The sequence below is a fragment of the Ranitomeya imitator genome, chromosome 5 (genome assembly GCF_032444005.1).
Source record: "Ranitomeya imitator isolate aRanImi1 chromosome 5, aRanImi1.pri, whole genome shotgun sequence".
Taxonomy (NCBI): domain Eukaryota; kingdom Metazoa; phylum Chordata; class Amphibia; order Anura; family Dendrobatidae; genus Ranitomeya; species Ranitomeya imitator.
In genome coordinates, this window is record NC_091286.1 from 24,378,235 (window position 1) to 24,398,094 (window position 19,860).

The following is a 19,860-nucleotide window of genomic DNA, read 5'->3' on the forward strand; positions in this document are numbered from 1 at the left end:
CGTCCCATGGTCACGAGATTTAGTGAGCACTGCAATTCTATAACGTCCGGGAAGGGTCGCCCGCGCTTTATTAAACATATGCGGGATCACCACAATGCGAATCCAAATGTGTTACAATTCGCAGGTCTTGAGGTGGTTAAAAATCCAGTAAAAGGTGGTGACCGCAAGAAAATTCTATTACAGCGCGAGGCACGTTGGATCATGGAGACCAATGCGCAAGGGCCCATTGGTCTCAATGATAAACTGGACATGACAATATTTTTGTAACATTTTTGTTATATATTTGTGTAGCAATATTGTTGTAATTATCATGTGCTGGCTCCCTCATGTTATGTGGCTCATAATGCCGATTTGTATTTGTGCTTGTTAATCTTGTTTCTTGCACACAAACCAATGTGTTTTTTTTTTTTTGTTTTTTTTTTTTAATCTCACACCTGTTCACATCAAGCTGCCTAGTTCCCTATAAAGGAAATGGTGATTTTAATTGTGCACATGGACCCGTGGAAGCGCACAAGCGCGAAACGATCGTAGTCCTGTTCTTTCTCCCCGCACCGCTGATCTCTCCCAGCCGCCTCTCCTTACTATGTCCGTTGTTACGTTATGATGAATAAAGGACTTTGATTCGCAATCTACCTGGGTGAGTGCCGCATTTTCCTTTTTCTCCTTGGATATTTGTTCACTGCTTTTTATGCTGAGCACCACCCGAACATTGCAGACTATATACGTGCTATAGGAGTCTTGCAGTGGAATCCTCAGGCTGCGGCTACACCGCCTGCTGCGATAACACCTAGTGCCGTTCATATTTTGTGCTTTTTGATTTTACATACATTACATGTTCCACATTTTTTCACACTACACCCACAAACCTAAATGTATTTTATTGGGATTTCATGTCATATCAACCCAAAGTACACGATACAGGACTTTCTAAATATAAATCTGGAAATTGTGCCTTGCACTTGTATTCAGACCCCCAGAGTCAAGGACCACCTTTCGCTGCAATTGCTGCTGTAGTCTCTCTGGGTCTGTCTTACCAGCTTTGCACATCTAGAGGTGACATTTTGCCCCTTCTTCTTTGCACTCTTTGTCTCGCTCAGTGAGATTGGATGGAGACATCTGTGAACAGGAATCTTGTCACAGATTGTCAATGGGATTCAGGTCAGGATTGTGATGGGCCATTCACACACAGAATATGCTTTGATCTAAACCATCCACTGTAGCTCTGGCAGGATGTTTAGGTTCATTGTCCTGCAGGAATGTGAACATACGACCCAGTCTCAAGTTTTTTGCAGCCTCTAACACATTTTTCTCCAGAATTGCCCTGTACATTGTTTCATCCATCTTGCAATCACCTCTGATCAGCTTCCCTGCCCCTGCTGAAGAAAAGCCTCTCCACAGCAGGATGCTGCCACCACCATGTGTGACGGTGGGGATGGTGTTTTCAGGGTGAAGCGCAGTGTTAGTTTTCCACCACACATAGCTTTCTGCATTTAGTCCAAAAGCTTCTCATTTGGTCTCATCTGTCCACTGCACCTTCTTCCACATGCTCACTGTCTCCCCTACATTTTTTTTGCAAACTGCAAATGGGACTTCTTATAACATGCTTTCAAAAATGGCTTTCTTCTTGCCACTCTTCCATAAAGGCCAGGTTTGCGGAGTATATAACTAATATTTGTCCTGTGGACATATTCTCCCCCCTGAGCAATGAATCTCTACAGCTCCTCCAGAGGAACCATGGGCCTCTTGACTGCTTCTCTAATTAGTGCTCTCCTTGCTTGGGATGTCAGTTTAGGTGGAAGGCCATGTCTCTGTAGGTACTCCATCCATTTCTTGACGATGGATTGCATAGCGTCTGTGTGGTCTTCAGAGCTTGTGCTATTTTTTTTTTTTTTATAACCTAACCCAGCTTTACTCTTCTCCAGAACTTTATCCCTGACCTGTCTGGTGGGTTCCTTGGTTTTTATGATGCTGTTTGGTCCCTGATGTTCTCACACAAACCTCTCAGGCCTTCACAAAATAGCTGTAGTTATACTAATACTAAATTACACACAATTTACTAATTATGTTACTTATGGAGGCGATTAATCACTCAGGATTTTATTTAGTGGTATCACACTGCAGGGGGCGGAATACATATATATATATATATATATTTTTTTAAACTAATTATATAACCATAATATACATTTTTCTACTCCATTTCTTTGCATTCTTCTATGCTGATGATGGAGTTACAATAGGTGCGGGATGATACAGATGATCTCACTTAATGTTCGTCTTCGGAGAATGTTCCTATGATGGCACAGCAGGTGCTGAAATCTAATTGTCGCATTACATCCAATTAGTCATCAGATTTCAGAAATCCATTAACTGAGCATTAGACACGATCCTCAGGCTCCAAGAGCGAATCACTAATTTATATACCGTAGTTATATTACATTTCTTACAGGTAACCTGGTACATAATATGGAGAGTAGGGGAGACGTCAAGCAATGGGACTTTTTCCTTTTGCCGACCATACAGACTCCTACATGCCAAGATTATGCAATTGACTCAGCAGGATGGGTTCGAGGAGTTTAGCGTCCTGGGTGCTAATGTCGAGATCTAGCATTGTAAGTCTTGTGCCATGCTCCAAACTGACTCCCGATACAGTTTATGTATACTCTATCTAATCAAGAGTGATTGGGGGTGACTAAGAGGTGTGGACAATATTTTAAAGGGGTCCTGTCACTTGTTCAAACATAATTGAGTTAAATACCTTGTAAAAATCCCTGAGTTCTCCTGATTCTGACACCTTTTTCCATTTCGCGCTGCATCGCTCCATTGCCGAAATATTCACATTTGTTGCTTTTGGAGCGCAGCATGTGAAATCTCTTTTTGTAGAGAAACTGGGCGTTTCTTCAGAATCCTCTTTGGGGGCGTGTGCTTTCACCCCTCCTTCTAAGACACCACCAACCACAGTTCAGTTGCAAAGCTGTGATTGGCAGCATCTGGTAGGGAGAGGTGAAAGGCCATGCCCCAGAGAAGACTATGAAGAAATATCCAGTTGGTTTGCAAGCAGAGATTTCATATACTAAGCTCCAAAAGCAGCAAATGTAAATATCTCGAGAATGGAGCAACGCAGCTCAAAACAGAAAAAAGCAACAGAATCAGGGGAGCGCTGGGATTTTTACAAGGTATTTAACTCATTTTATTTGAGAAAGTGACAGGTGCTCTTTAAGAGGTTTTCAAAAATTAGCCAAAAATACAGGAGACACATTATGGGACGCTGGATTTTCCTTTTTTGAATGATCTTTACTAGAAAAAACTTTATACTTTCTTGTTTTTGAACAGGACTCTCCTGAACATGGGAGAAGGGGAAGGACTTAGAGGGATTTGCATTCAATGAGGTGTGTCTATTATATTTAGAGGGTGGTTCCAGACAGAGCAAAGAGAAGGTGGGAAATTTACAAAAACGTCAAAACTGCACATAATAAGTTTTAAAAAGGTTTACCTTCCACATCAAGGCACCTGGGAGGTTCATCGGACCAGATGAGGTTGTACATGCACTCCAGGTATTCTGCCCCCTCCAGCTTATACCCAGGAAAACACTGATAAGAAACCACCCGACCCACGGGGAACGAGGAGTCAAAGTCCGAGATGTTTACGTAACTGTGAGGAAGAACCAAAGGCCGGAGGCAACCTGGAGAGTCCGAGACCAAAGGGAAAAGTTATCAAATGGAGGAAAAGTTACCAACACCATAAGATGTAAAAGCAACATCTCTAAGCTGCATACAGATATAAAATGGACAGATGGAGGGTCTGCATTATGGCTGCAACAAGAGGACCCCCAAATGGTGTGCTTGAAGCAAACTTCGATCACCAATCGATATGTTCCTTTGGTGATTGATCCTGTTTGATCCTCACTTTGGATCACAAAGGAAATTTTTCATATTTAGGACAGATCAGGTCATGGTTTATAGTTCACATTCTTAATATGCATGAATAGGGAAGAAGATAACTTGCAGATAGGTTGGGAACTGACCACTGGTCCAACCCATCAATCCTAAAACATAGATCGGAAATGCCACATCAGAATAAAGCACGTGGGTGCCACTCATTTCTTTCTCCGTGGTATTGACGGAAATAGCGAACACTCTACTAAAGAATGAATGGATTGGTACTACTAGAGAATGAATGGATTGGTACTACTAGAGAATGGATGGAGTGGTACTACTAGAGAATGGATGGAGTGGTGCTACTAGAGAATGGATGGAGTGGTACTACTAATTAATGAATAGAGTGGTACTACTAGAGAATGGATGGAGTCGTACTACTAGAGAATGGATGGAGTGGTACTACTAATGAATGAATAGAGTGGTACTACTAGAGAATGGATGGAGTCGTACTACTAGAGAATGGATGGAGTGGTACTACTAGAGAATGGATGGAGTGGTGCTACTAGAGAATGGATGGAGTGGTGCTACTAGAGAATGAATGGAGTGGTACTACTAGAGAATGGATGGAGTCTTACTACTAGAGAATGGATAGAGTGGTGCTAATAGAGAATGGATGGAGTGGTGCTACTAGAGAATGGATGGAGTGGTGCTACTAGTGAATGGATGGAGTCTTACTACTAGAGAATGGATGGAGTGGTACTACTAGAGAACAAATGGAGTGGTGCTACTAGAGAATGAATGGAGTGGTACTACTAGAGAATGGATGGAGTGGTGCTACTAGAGAATGAATGGAGTGGTACTACTAGAGAATGGATGGAGTGGTGCTACTAGAGAATGAATGGAGTGGTACTACTAGAGAATGGATGGAGTCTTACTACTAGAGAACGAATGGAGTGTGCTACTAGAGAATGAATGGAGTGGTACTACTAGAGAATGGATGGAGTGGTGCTACTAGAGAATGAATGGAGTGGTACTACTAGAGAATGGATGGAGTGGTACTACTAGAGAATGGATGGAGTGGTGCTACTAGTGAATGGATGGAGTCTTACTACTAGAGAATGGATGGAGTCTTACTACTAGAGAATGAATGGAGTGGTGCTACTAGAGAATGGATGGAGTGGTGCTACTAGAGAATGAATGGAGTGGTACTACTAGAGAATGGATGGAGTCTTACTACTAGAGAATGGATAGAGTGGTGCTAATAGAGAATGGATGGAGTGGTGCTACTAGAGAATGGATGGAGTGGTGCTACTAGTGAATGGATGGAGTCTTACTACTAGAGAATGGATGGAGTGGTACTACTAGAGAACAAATGGAGTGGTGCTACTAGAGAATGAATGGAGTGGTACTACTAGAGAATGGATGGAGTGGTGCTACTAGAGAATGAATGGAGTGGTACTACTAGAGAATGGATGGAGTGGTGCTACTAGAGAATGAATGGAGTGGTACTACTAGAGAATGGATGGAGTCTTACTACTAGAGAACGAATGGAGTGTGCTACTAGAGAATGAATGGAGTGGTACTACTAGAGAATGGATGGAGTGGTGCTACTAGAGAATGAATGGAGTGGTACTACTAGAGAATGGATGGAGTGGTACTACTAGAGAATGGATGGAGTGGTGCTACTAGTGAATGGATGGAGTCTTACTACTAGAGAATGGATGGAGTCTTACTACTAGAGAATGAATGGAGTGGTGCTACTAGAGAATGGATGGAGTAGAAAATTAATGACATTTGGTAAATATTAATGAAACTTGAAGATGGGAATATGAGAATACCCCCCCATGAAGGGCAAAATCCACCGATTAATTTGCACTTAATATCCATCGTAGATACAAGCTGAGGTTTTCACTTGTACTGGACGCTGCAGCGTCTAAATGGAGGAGAACATTTGTATTGATCCAAAGGAAAGCAGAAGACCGGAGTAAGACGAGCACAATAAATCCCTGTCTGATCGATAACCCGACCGGCATCTGTCTTCTCCTGTACAAACCGGAATCTCCTGTGTTCAATACCACGTTGCTTTATCGACAGGACGACTTACAGCAGCGCACAAAATAAGTGAAAAAGACATCCGAGCCTTGCACCGTGTGCATATATCCCGAGACTCTACGGACTGATCCTATGGTCTAACTGTCATGATCCAGTCTGGGGTTTGGTTCTGATTATTCTCTCGGCGGGATGGTCATGCGGGGGTTAATCTTCCTTGCCTCATTTTGGGAGCTGTCTGGCTATTTCAGTCCGCTGTTACCTGCAAGCAGTGTCAGCTATAGTTCCAGTCTCTGGCTTAAGCAGCTGACCCCGTTATACCCTGATTTGTCCTCTGACCGTTTACCTAGGTCCCATTCCTGTTTTTCCCTGTGACTTTGCTCGTCGTAGTACTTGCTCTCAGTGTTGTGACCTCTTGGTATTTGACTCGGCTTGTCCCCTGACCTGTTTGATTGTCTTCCGTCTCTGGCTTTCCTGCCCCAGACCGGCTTTGACTTCTTTGGCTTGTTTCTGACCACATGTATTACTGTGACCTCTGTTACTTCATTCCCTCTCTGTCGCTGACCCGGCTTTTCTGACTACTCTTCTGCCACCTAGTGGCTCCTGCCTGCTGCACTGTGGTTTCTCTGTGAGTGTACCTATTTTCCTTCACCCGCACCCTCTGGTGGAGGTTGTGTGCTACTGCGCTGCAGCAGGCATTACACAAACAAAATCATACAATCCCAATTAACCCCTTTTAAGGTGTAAAATCCCTTTATTAATAAAGGGGGTATTGACACCCAACACATGAAAAATAAAAAAAGAAACAACTTTGCAAATTGTCTTGATTGAAAAATCTCCCCCCGTTTTCTGTACAACAGGATCAGACTACACAAAGGGTCTATTTGTAGTCTGTAACCGTGGAGACTCATAGCTCTGTGTTGGAGCTGGACACACAAAAACGGTAGGAGATATTTAATCAAGACTATTTAGAAGTGACTTCAGTTTTCATTTTAGATGGATTGCAGTTTATTGAAAGTCAAAACAAGGACATTTTCTAGCTCCTCAGTGGTGATTTGCATATTTATGACCCGCATGCAGAATACTTAAAGGGGTTGTCCACTTTTATTTAAATCAGAATCAAAGGAAACAACATCAAAGGAAACAAAGAGTCTGTAAAAGCAAAACGGTGCCAATTTTGTAATGAAACCCAACTGCAACAATGTTATAAGGTCCCAAACACATTGATTTAAGTTAGAAAAACAGTTGGATAACCCCTTTAAAGGATTTGTTTTATTTATCTATTTATTTATGTGATTGTTGTTTTTTTTTTTCAAAAACAGTGCCACTGTTGTGTACTGGCCAGTTCTGGTATTGCAGCTTAGCTCAATTCAGATTATTGGGACTAAGCTGCAATACCAGGGGCAGCCGAAGGACCATAGAGGCGCTGTTTGTGGGAAAAAAAGTTGTCAGTTTTTATTCTCATAAAATTCCTTTTCATATTATCTGTTAGGTGGGATGCAAGAGGTGTGACCCCATGTCAATTCCTAGAGGTAGAAGGAGCATTAGGAAAGCAGAGTGCTGGTCTTCAAAAGCTCTGCACATTTACAATGTGTGCATCTGAATGGGAACATAGCCTCAAGGTGCAACAACGTGGAAGCCATCCTGCAACCAACTAACTATATGAAAAGGGCCAGAAAGCAGAAACAATCATCTGGCAGCCATCACTTACTAACTGATGGGATCCTGCACACTGGTGCCAAAAATGGACCCTGGAACATGGATGTGGCCCCTGGTTATGTTGAGAGATCTACAACTTAGGCTCCATCAAGTGAAAATGTTCAGAAGGGACCACCGTGGTCCCAGTAGTGCTGTGTCCCCTGGGTTCTAGTGAATGCCAGCATGTATACACCACTATGGCTCCTAGTGGAGATCACAGGCCAATTACGTACAGCTTACACCATTATAAAAGGTTCTTGCTCCCTGCAGCTGCCACTAGGGGGAGCTCACTACATACAGATCTATACAGCCACCACTAGGAGCTTGTAGTCTGTGGAGGAAGGTGCTGGTTTGTGTGCTCCAGGAGAGTCACCAGTTTTTCACCCAGGAATCCCCCCCTCTCTGACCCAGGAAAGAGAGGGGTGTAGTGGATGGACTGTGGGGCTGAGTCCCCGTCTCCCACCCCTCGGTCTAAGCCGGCGAGGGGTGGGAGCTCATCGCTACCGGCAAAGAGGGTCACCAGATCCGGCAAGGCCCAGAACATGGTGGAGCCCAGGAAGACCCAGGAGGGCTGCAAAGCCCCTAAGGCTGAGGCGAGGGCCACTGCGGTGTCTCCTCCCGGAGGTGAGCGGAGTACTCGCAGAGGTGCAGCGGCGCCGATGCCGAAGGATTGGGGCGCTAGGGCCACACGGGAGCCGGTTGACAGCTATGCCTCCCGCGTCCATGCGTACCTCAGCGAGCATGAGGAGACTGGGAAGACCCTCAGGAGACTCCGGGAGGAGATGAAGGAGGTGAGGCAAGCTGCAAGCAGAGCCTCCCGCACAGAGAAGTCTGCCCTAACAGCCAGGATATCCAGCCTGGGGATATGCATTGAGGGCATGGAAGCCCGGAGAGCGGCGATATTAAACAACAGCGGGCCCTTCCGGGAAAAGCTGGAGAATGACGACCGATTCCACAACATGGCTGCTGCAAAGGAGCCAGAGGGGTCTCGGCGTCCGACCCAGGTGGAGGAGGTGGACCATGAGGAGATGGAGGAGGCACCGTACCCACCTGGGGGCTTGGTAAGTGATCTCCAGGCCACACACAGCGGGATAGATCCAGTGCAGGTCCCACTCCCATCAGACCATAGTATTTCAGAGGATGATGGGGGTGATGTGGATGATAACAGCAGCAGTGGGGGTTGCCTCGTCTTGCAGCAGATCCGTCAGCTAGAGTCCCCAGTAAATTATGCCCACCTGAAGTTTGGGGATGAGGTCTGCGGGGACGAGGCAACCGGGAGGGGGAAAAAGAAAAGAAAAAAAAGGAAGAAAACATCGGAGGAGAGGTTGGTGTTTGTCCCCCTTCCTGGGACCCCCCGATCCCGCTGTGTGGAGCCCGCTACCCACCCCGGCCCGGGACCTGCAGTGGGTCCGGTGCGAGGGAGCGGGGAGAGTACAAGTCATATGGCGCAGGTCGCCGTCTCTGCTGGCGGTAGCAGAGGGGGCGAGAGTGGGCATGCGGCTGCAAAGCCGGACAGTGTGCATGGTCTGGAGAGTGGCCCTGTGGCGGGCAGTAATAAAACCTGTGGAGGTGTCCAGGCCCGATCCTCTGTGGAAACGGGGGACGGCCTGGCGCCTGCTGCACCCGCTGACGCTCGGGGGGTAGGGGCTGTGGGTACCTTGCCGGTGGTCACCGCTCCCCACAGTGTTGGCGGTGCGCTGTCAGCCGGGGCCGCATCATCGGCGGTGTGTGCTGTGGTGTCGGGGTCCCCCACATGCAGATCCGATGCTGGGTCAAAATCCGGGACCCCGGCACCGGTTATCATCTCGGGTGCAGCTGTAATGGCTGCGGTAATGCAGGTCCGGACGGCATCCTCGCCGAAGAAAGTCGCACCGCCGGGGTCCTCTGCATGTGTGTCACCTGTATCTGTGGGGAACCCGGCGGTGAAGTGCACACAGGAGCGTGGAGATGGTCTGCAGGAGAGGCTGGAGCAACAGTCTGCAGCTGCCAGCACATGCTCTGCTGAAAAGCAGGGTGTGGTAATTAAACCCTGCAGTATTGATCTTAAAGGGGCAGCTGCACTGCAAATAGCAACAACCCCAGCAGAAAGCAGAAAAAAAAATGCAAAAAAAAATGTAAATAAGAATGGAAGTGGTGCAAGTGGTGTGACTAGTGTATGTGATAATGGTGAAGGGTCAGGTGTTGGAAGGGCAGTTTCTGCTGGAGGTATGGTTGGTGTGAATGGTGCCAGCGTGGGGACTTCTAGTGAAAATGGTGAGGCTGAGGTAAGTGAGGTGGAGATGGTTGACTGTGAGGTTGAGGGTTCAGGGAATATAGGGGCTGGTCCATCGTCCCCATCACCTGCAGCAGCCATTAGTTATGCGGCTGCTGCCGCTGGGGTTCCACAGGGGTCTTCCTCATCTCCGGACCCAGGGAATGAAGCTTTTCGCCGCCGTTTCCTGGAGGCCCTCAAAAAAGGGGAGCAGACGATCAATGTAGAGGGAAGAGAGGTGGCGTTGTCCTACTGGCTAGATAAGTTTGGTCTAGCTGCCTTCCAAGAGAAAAGGGGGGGGGGGAGACCGTGTGGTCCCTCCCGACAGCCGGGCAGGGGGTCTCCAGGAGAAATGTGGTTCCTCTTCGCTGGAGGGGCGATGAAGCGTGTCCATCCAGGACAAATGTGGTGAAGCTCCTCATGAAGATGGACTTCAGGGCTATTGACATCTTTGCTCTGATACATCCTTTTGGGACCTCCACCTTTGATATCAGCTTTGTTCGGCCGGAGGGCTTGGAGCTCTTTTGGTCGAATTATGAGCTGGTAAAAGAGGAGCCCGGCTGGCGAGGTTTCGCCGTGGAAGCAATTTTTCGCCAAAGTGGGCCGAAGAAAGTGACCGTTTTAACATGTAATGAGTCTCTTTCTGGCGTTGACATAATGACCTGGTTGAGTCGGTACGGTGAGGTTGTGGAGGTCCCGAAGAAGAACCGGGACGATTTTGGTATCTGGTCAGGGGGCTGGACCTTCATGGTAAAGTTGAAGCGTTCAGGGGGCACTGTCACCCACATCCCTTCCTCGGCTTTTCTGGGAAGGGATCGGATTCTGGTCTTCTACCAGGGGCAGCCGAAGGTATGCCACAGGTGCGGTGATCCTCGCCACTTCAGCGCGGGCTGCAAGGTGCAGAAATGTGCCTTGTGTGGCGAGGTAGGTCACCTCGCCGCATCCTGTGGTGTCATTCGATGTCACCTGTGTGGTGATCTAGGTCACCCGTTCAGCCGCTGCCCTCGTTCCTTCTCTAATGCCATGGCCAGCCGGGCGGAGGGGAGCCGTGAGGAAGTTCCTGGCGGTGCAACTTCTGCAGAGGTTGGAGGTGGTAGCGGGGGAGGAGCTGAGGGGCCGATGAGGAATGGCAGGGCTAGGGGCCCCTCTTACCAGCGGAGGCAGGCAAGGCGTCAGGAGGGCAGGGGGCAGGAGGAGCCTCAGGAAACTGGGGTAATGGCTGCCCCCTCCTCCGAGGCGACAGCCCATGTCACTGAGGCCCCGGGGGAGGAAGCGGTGAATGAGGAGATCAGACAGGTGGAGAATGAGGAAGCGGCTGATCTCTCAGATGCCTCTCAATATGAAAGTTTTGATGAGGATGGAGGGGAACAGCCAAAAGAAATGGGTGACAAGGGTACCAAGAGTGCCAAGAGTGCCAAAAGTAAAAAAAAGAAGAAAAAAGGTGGAAAATCTTCTTCCCTGACCAAGGTGCCTAAGGAAGGTCCCACCAACTCCCCTCTGATCCCTCTCTCCAACCGGTTCCAAGCCCTTGACGATCCTGCTGAGACGGGAGTCGGGGGTGAGGTTCCGGAGGCAACATCGGGAGGGCCTTTGGGAGGCGGGGGAGTCCCTTCTCCGGGGGGTGTGTCTTCCTCGGGAGGTGGGGACGACCCTGGGTCCGGAGATGAGAAAGAGGTGGGAGGGATGGATACCTCTGTCTCTCTGAAAAGAAGAGGGGGGGCTTCATCATCCGGAGATGAGCGGGCTAAGAAAAAGGGTGGGGTGAAGAAAAAGGCCATCTCACTCGATCACTCATGATGGCGGCACCCACCCCGTTGACTCTAGCGACCATTAATGTCGCTAGTATAAAGTCTGATGCGGCTAGATTTACGGCCTTTGATTTTCTCACCCGATTTGAGGCTGAAATTTTGTTTTTGCAGGAGACCAGGCTTACGGATATGGGGGCCATACGCAAGGCGAAGAGCGAGTGGAGGTGCGGGTCTTCGTACTGGTCTCTTGCGGCCGAGCCGTGTAGCGGGGTGGCAGTCCTTTTTAAGACTGCATCGGTTGAATGCCGGAGAGTTATCGAGGTAGAAATGGGGAGGTGCCTGGTCTTAGACGTCTTCATGAGGGGACAGGAGCTTCGGCTCATTAACATCTATGGTCCGCAGTCAAAGTGGGACCGTAAATGTCTCTTCCTGAAGATTAAGCCCTATCTTTTTACGAGTCGGCAGGTGGTCTTTGGAGGTGACTTTAACACTGTCACAAGGCTTCGTGATAGGGGAGGCTCCATTGACCGGTTGGCTTATGATAGTAATACTCTTAATAGCATAGCTAGTGACGCTCGCCTGGTGGATGTCCACATCCGGCACACCCCAGGTCACTGTGGTTTCACCTTTCATAGAGGTAATTGTAGGTCTAGGATAGACAGGTTTTTTTTAAAGGAGGAAGCCATCTCTTCAGCAGTGTCCGTTGTTGAGGTGGAGTTCTCCGATCACTGTCTGATTTCTTTTTCTCTGAATGTTTCAGAAACCCCTCGGATGGGAAGGGGACTATGGAAGCTGAATTCGTCCCTCTTGGAAGAAGCAGAGATAAGACAATCCTTTGAGGACTTTCTTCAGAGCCAGGTACCGCTTTTGGATCTCTGTAGCGATAAGTCAGAGTGGTGGGAGATGTTCAAAGATCGGGTTGCGAGTTTCTTCCGCCAGCTCTCGAGCCTCAGGAGCCTGAGCAGGTACCGCCTTTGTCAGGAACTGAGGAGGAAACTCGAACATCTCGTCTCGGCTGGAGGTGACCGTGAGGAGATCTCCAGAGTGAAGTCTTTACTCAAGAGGTGTCAGTACGATAGGCACACATCTTTGGTTTTTGAGAGGGATTTCGGGAGGTACCACTCGCCTGACCCCTACAGAAACTGTAAGATGTCAGTGAGTTGTAAGGTGGTGACAGGTTTGGTCGACGATACGGGTTCCCTGAAAAGATCCAAATCAGGGATCCTGGAGGTGATCAGATCTTTCTACTCACACCTCTTGGGGAAGAGGGATCTGGATCGGAACGTGATGTCGGCTTTCCTGGCCGAGGCCATCCCTGAGCCAGGGGCTGACCCCTCGCTTCACGTTTTGACAGAACCAATCAGGGAAGAGGAAGTGCGACTGGCCATTGATGGGCTTCGGCCTAAGAAATCGCCAGGTCCGGATGGCTTAACATCCGAGTTTTATAAGACCTTTAGGGACTCCTTGGTCCCTCTATTGACTGAGGTGTTTAACGAGTGTCTCTCCTCGGGCGCTCTTTCCCAGTCGATGAGGCAGTCTGCCCTGATTATCCTGTCAAAGGGTAAGGACCCGTCCCGTATTGAGAATTGGCGTCCCATAGCGCTTCTCAATACGGACCGGAAGGTTCTGGCAAAGGTGCTGTTCAAACGGCTGGTGAAGTTTGCACCCCGGCTCCTTTCGGGGGCCCAGCACTGCTCTGTTCCAGGCCGCAGTACGTTTAGTGCTGTGCTCGGTGTCCGAGAGGCAGTGGAGCAGGGCAGGGCAGGTCACTGGAAGGGGTACTTGCTGTCCTTAGACCAGGCGAAGGCTTTTGATCGGGTTAACCACGAGTACCTCTGGTCCGTCCTTCTGAGGTACGGTCTGCCTGGGGGGTTTGTAAATTGGCTAAAGATCTTGTACGCGGGGGCAGAGACTTTCCCGCTCGTGAATGGTTGGTCTGGCCGCCCTTTTGAGGTTGGGTCTGGGGTCCGCCAGGGCTGTCCATTGAGCCCGCTGTTATACGTGTTCGCGATAGATCCCCTTTTAAGGAGGATTGAGCGTGGGCCGTTGGCGGGAGTCAGGATGGACCAGGTGGCCCCGGAAGCCACTCTGAGGGTGGTAGCGTATGCCGATGACGTCTCCCTTTTCGTGTCCTCGGGTGAGGAGGCGGAGTGGGTCATGTCTGAGGTTGATCGCTACTCGGAGGCTTCTGGGTCCAGAATTAATCAGGAAAAGTGTGAGAGTCTCTGGCTGGGAGGGGGAGACCCTAGTTTTGGTCTCCCGGACACTCTTCCAGAGCCCCAGGCATTGGCAAAAATCCTAGGCATCGAATTTGGCCCTGGGGACTACCCCCAGCAAAATTGGGAGGGCAGACTTAAGATCGCCGCCCAGAAGGTGGACCAATGGAAGGGTTGGTCTTTGACCCTGAGGGAAAGGGTTAGCCTGGTTAAGGGTTTTTTGCTACCCTTGTTAATATACCTGGGCAGCGTCTGCATGTTGCCAGAGCCGCTCTGGACACGGGTCTACAGCCTGTTTTTCCAGATGTTATGGGGAAATAGGCTGAACCTAGTCAAGCGGGAGGTCACATATCGCACAAGGAGACTAGGAGGGTTGGGTATGGTCAACCCAGTGGTGTTTCTAATAAACACTTTTGTCAAGACTAACATCGCCAACCTCTGGTCAGAGAGGGCTCCTCCGTGGGTATTCTCCTGCAGGGGATGGCTTCGGCCCTTCTTCCAGGAATGGGAGACAGGAGGGCAAGTGAAGGACCTGCGCACACCGCACGGGCATCTCCCGGCTTACGCTACCCCGGTTCTGAAGGTGATCCGCCGGTGGGGTCTGGGAATGTGGGAGATCAGGACCATGTCGAGGAAATTCCTTGACAGGAGGGTTCTGTTGACCCATTTCCAGAAGCCTCTGGTGCTCAAAGATTGCCCAAGTCGGGATCTGGAGGGTGGGCTGAGGTTATTGAATTCTACACGGGTCCCCTTGAAGTTTTGGGACTTGGCTTGGCGCTGCTTCCATGGGAAACTGTACGTAAGGGACAACCTGAAGTGTAGGAACTCCGATGATCGGGGTTGTCCCCGTGAGGGGTGTTGCGACACGCTGGAAAGCATGGAGCACTTCCTCCTTCAGTGTCCTTTTAATACAGGGGTCTACAACAGGGTAGGTGCTTCCATAGGCTGGCCTCGGCTGGCACACCTTTCCTATGCGGAGTGGGCGTATGGGGCATTCGGATCCCTGGGTGGCCGAGATCGGGGCACTTTATTTCTAGTCAGTTTAGTCGTCAGGTTTTACACGTGGAACGCACGGTGCTTAGTGTCAACTCAGCAGAAAATCCTCCCCCGGGACGAGGTTGTTAGGAACATTCTGGGTGCCCTGGTGAAGGTGCGCTCTCTGGAGTATGACAGGCTAGGTGCAGCGAGGGCCTCTCTTCTCTGGAGAGGGTTCTCATTTAATGTACCTAGGGCTTAGATAAGCAGGTAAGTGATAGGGACAGGTAGATAGCCTCAGTAGGGACAGGTAGATAGTTAGGGACAGGACAGGGACAGCCCAGGGACAGTTAGGTAGGCACGCGGTGAGTTAGGTAGGGTAGTAGGGTCAGGCAGGGAGAGACAGGGAAAGGTAGGTAGATAAATAGGGGCAGATGTCTAGACAGGTAGGGTCGGCTGGTAGAGTAAGGATTGCTAGGGTAGAAGCCTGTCATCTCCGGTTTCCCGGTGGCGGGCTGGGGCTTTTCACGATCAGATTTTTGTTTTGCAGAAGTGAATTACTGATATAGGGCTTACAGGCACCAATCCTGGCTCTGGGTAAGTGTTGTGTATATATAGAGTAATGTAGCAGTGTATTGTAAGGGTTAATGCACCTGTCTTGTAAGCAAGAGGTTATGAGTTCCTTGGTGAGGTTATTTTTGTATTGTGTGGGTGTTTTTTTGTGGTGGGAGGGAGGGGTTTGGTGGTAGGTTGTTTATGGTTGTATTTGCTGTGTAAAAAGGAAAAAAAAAAAAAAATTATAAAATTAAAAAAAAAAAAAAATTGTGTGTTTTAGATAGATGTGTTTAAGCCAGGTGGCTATAGTGTTTCTTTTTGGGCGATGGACCAGAGTTTTCTTTGTTAGGTTTGCTATGAAGTGTGTATGTGCGCGTGTATTAATAAAATGTTTCTTCTCTCCTTGGGTGATGTAACCTGGGGAGGAGGAGATCTGGAGAATCATAAAGTGAAAAGACAAGTAAAGGACAGAAAACAACAAGAAAGAAAGATGGAGGAAGCTTCTCTGAGAAAGAAGAAGGCAGTTTGTTTTCTTTTGCGGGGTTGCTTTGACTGGGGGCAGTGATGCTGGACTCGGACTTTGCTTTGGACTGGGGGGATAATGTTGGACTCGGACAGTTGCTTTTGCTGGGGTTTTGATTTTTGCTGTTTATTGTAAGTTTTGTATTTTTATAATAAAAGAGTTCACTAGATACAGATTTACATAGCCACCACTAGAGGGAGCTCACTACATACAAAATTATACAGCAGGTACTAACGGGAGCTCACTAGATACAGATTTATACAGCCACCACTAGATGGAGCTCACTACATGCAGATTTATACAGAAGCCACTAGAGGGAGCTCACTACCTATAAATTTATGCAGTGGAACTGGAAGCTGGAGAAACTTGCATGTATTAAACCTCCCTAATGGTGTATACAGGGATTCATGTTTTTGTAATTTAAAATAATTTCCAACGGTAAGTTTTGCCGTTCATTAAGATATGTGCCATCATGTGTCTAACCTTTAAATTCACTTATCCTTAAAAAGAAGAGCCCATATCAGTGAAAAATCAAGAGGACCACATATCTGTGGACAGGGGCCTTCTGTTAACTATGTGCACCCATAAACTTGTGTCTCCAGTAGCGATCAGTGAATTGATTTGTAACTAATAAATATGTTAGGAATTGCTAAAATAAATGTGGATTAACTACAGTGAAAATTTTAGGGGTATTCGATTTGCACAAATCATGAAAAATGAAGGCCAGCTGGTCACCATTTTTTTTTATTCTCCATAGTGCTGGTAAGGGGTTAAAAATAATAAAAAATGATACTGAATGGCGCTCTCTGTCCAGTCCACTGCTGCCTCTGTTTGTTCCTTAATCAGAATCTTCTGGCGTTGACTTGACCTCATGTCGTCAAGGACGCAACACTCATCATCAATGACGAACCTCGCGCCCTACTGGACCCCATGGAGCGACACACATAACTGACAGGCATCGCATCCCTGGTGTCGCTGTGAGGCCCGGTCCATGCTGGAGGATCTGGACCGGACCGGGGAGGAGCTGCGGATGCAGGACAAGTCGAGTGGTGGAATTAGGACAAATGACTATAACCTTTCATTATTTTTAACGTCTTTCTTCCCCTCCGTCTATGACGCTTTGTGATCTGGACAGACCGTAGAGAATAATAAATGTCTTTTTTAAGGGCATTTTCAATTTGGCTCAGATTTTATTTGGATTAAATAAAGTATGCTGGTCAATGTGAGCAAATCTTACCAAAACAAATTCTGACAGATTCGCTCAACTCTAGTTTGCTCTCCTATATGGGCGAATATCTAATAGTGTCACTTGTAGGATAAGTAATTCAGCTCAATATCGCAATTACCACTGTGTGAAGCCACCATTCGGGTAACACCAGAGGGTACATTACCGCACCTTGACACAGAGGAAGATTTTCCCACGTTCCGTCATCTTGACAAATTGAAGCCATATTGTCAAAGTCAGGATAGCGAGTCTGGAAGCCTTCTCGACAGCTCATCACCAATTTGTCTCCGGTCTTGTAGGTCTTGTTGAAAACATCAGCATCTTCAATATAAGGAGCAAGGCAATCTGTGACTGTGGAGGAGAAAGGTAACGCTAGTACTCCATGTTCTCCACGGTACATTTCAACATCTATGCCATATGTATTATATTACCATTATATAACTTGTTTTCATTCTCACTTAGGCCTTCTAAGGCCGCCAAAAGTTTCCAACCTTCCTTATGCTCGTTCTGTGCATCGATGTATTTCCACTTCAGCTCTCTCCTCCCCTCTCACAGCCAGCAGTCGCAGATAAAGTGAAAGAAACCTCAGCTGCAGCCCTTCATCCCTCTCACAGCCGGCAGTCACAGATAAAGTGAAAGAAACCTCAGCTGCAGCCCTTCATCCCTCTCACAGCCGGCAGTCACAGACACAAAGAGGCTGAATCTCCAGCTCACTTCTCACAGCCCGCAACCACAGACATAGCAAAACTGCAACTGCAGCCCCACCTCCCCTCTCACAGCCAGCAGTCACAAGCACAAATAAATAAACTGCAGCTTCAACCATCTCCTTCCCTTTCACAGATGGAAGTCACAGACACAAAGAAAGAAACTGCAGCTTCAACCCCCTCCTACCCTCTCACAGCTGGCAGTCACAGACACAAAGAAAGAAACTGCAGCTGCAACCCCCTCCTCCCCTCTCACAGCCGACAGTCACAGACACAAAGAAACTGCAGTGCAGCCCCCTCTTCCCCTCTCACAGCTGACAGTCATGGACACAAAGAAAGAAACTGCAGCCTCAGCCCCCTCCTCCCCTCCTCTCACAGCCAGCAGTCACAGACACAAAGAAAAAAACTGCAGCTGCAACCCCCTCCTCCCCTCTCACAGCTCACAGACACAAAGAAACTGCAGCTGCAGCCCCCTCTTCCCCTCTCACAGCTGACTGTCACAGACACAAAGAAACTGCAGCCTCAGCCCCCTCCTCTCACAGCCAGCAGTCACAGACACAAAGAAAGAAACTGCAGCCTCAGCCCCCTCCTCCCCTCTGACAGCCAACAGTCACAAAGAAAGAAACTGCATCTTCAACCCCCTCCTCCCTTCTCGCAGCCGGCTGTCACATGCACAAATAAAGAAACTGCAGCTGCAGCCCCCTCCTCTTCTCTCACAACCAACAATCACAGACACAAAGGAACTGCAGCTGCAGCCCCCTCTTCCCCTCTGACAGCCAGCAGTCACAGTCACAAAGAAAGAAACTGCAGTGCAGCCCCCTCTTCCCCTATCACAGCTGGCAATCACAGACACAAATAAAGAAACTGCAGTCTCAGCCCCTTCCTCCCCTCTCACAGCCAGCAGGCACAAAGCGAGAAACTGCAGCTGCAGCCCCCTCCTCCCCTCTCACAGTTAGTTGTCTTACAGAAAGAGAGAGGTTTGACTTAACACTTGTGAGGAGGAGGGGAGAAAATGGCTTGGAGAAAATTTCCAGACATTTTTTATGATATTTATGCATTTTCTACATTTCATGCACACATGAAGCGAAAGCTCAACGTGCCAGGTTCACAATGCAGACAGAGACGTGGGGGAGGTACAGAAAGTGAGAGCTTTGATTAGACATATGGAAGGAGGAGCGGAGAAAATGACTGGAAGGAGGTTTCTGAATATTTTATGTGATCTTTGTGGGTTTTCTATATTTCATGTCCCTTTAATTTATTTTTTTTATTTTACTAAATTAGGCCCTTAATGTAAAAATAAAAACAGTCTCACTCCGGACTCTAATTAATACCTTTGTTCTTTAGCGTTTTCTTCCATTTGCTAGAAGGACTCCTGCAGAATGGACCAATTTGAGCCAAATAAATTGTCAGGAAGATTAGAGGGAAGGAAACTTTGTGTCTCGGGTTCTCGGTGAGCGAAAGATGGATTGTTACATAAATAGAGCAGAACAAATGAAAATGAAATCGATACTAAGTTAATAATTGGCGAATTCCTACAGAAGTCGTGCGTGTATTTATGCCGCTCTGCACGGAACGAGCCTCCGAGTTACTGCTGCTTAATGAATAAAAAAAAAGAAATGCGGGAAAAAAAAATGGAAGCCGACGTCAAGCCTCTCTAACATAATGAGTCTTTCTCCTGTCCGCCCACCGCATACAGACCTTGTATTGTAACGCTGACAGTCACCGCAGGGCAGAACATTACCAGCTCAGTTAATCACTCGCCTTCATTGTTTTTTTTGTTTTTTTTTATTTATATTAAGTTTTATAAATCCATTAAATTTCCATACAATTATTCATTTCCTATTTATAATAGTAATAAAAAAAACACTGATCATCGCTAACGCTTTTTTCCAGATTATGTAATTTTAAGGATTTATAAAACCGCTATATGGTGCCCATATACTGGTCTAATGGAGAAATCCTATATGCAGTATTTGGTTTTTTTAAAGTGACATGTTGCATTCGGTGGGCACGTCAAAACGACGCACGGAGACGCATC

General features: G+C 47.8%; 1 protein-coding gene across 3 annotated transcripts in view; it reads right to left on the reverse strand.

Annotated features, from left to right (window-relative positions):
* SUSD4 (sushi domain containing 4) overlaps window positions 1-19,860 on the reverse strand; it is a 134,752-nt gene that overhangs the window by 40,335 nt on the left and 74,557 nt on the right. For 2 of the 3 annotated variants that reach the window (XM_069768430.1, XM_069768429.1), the window contains exons 4-5: window positions 17,290-17,469; window positions 3,494-3,682 (exon numbers count right to left, since the gene is read on the reverse strand). In XM_069768430.1, the coding sequence (XP_069624531.1) occupies window positions 3,494-3,682; window positions 17,290-17,469 (369 nt within the window). The remainder of the gene's footprint in view (window positions 1-3,493; window positions 3,683-17,289; window positions 17,470-19,860) is intronic. The other variant, XM_069768431.1, reaches the window with a different exon arrangement.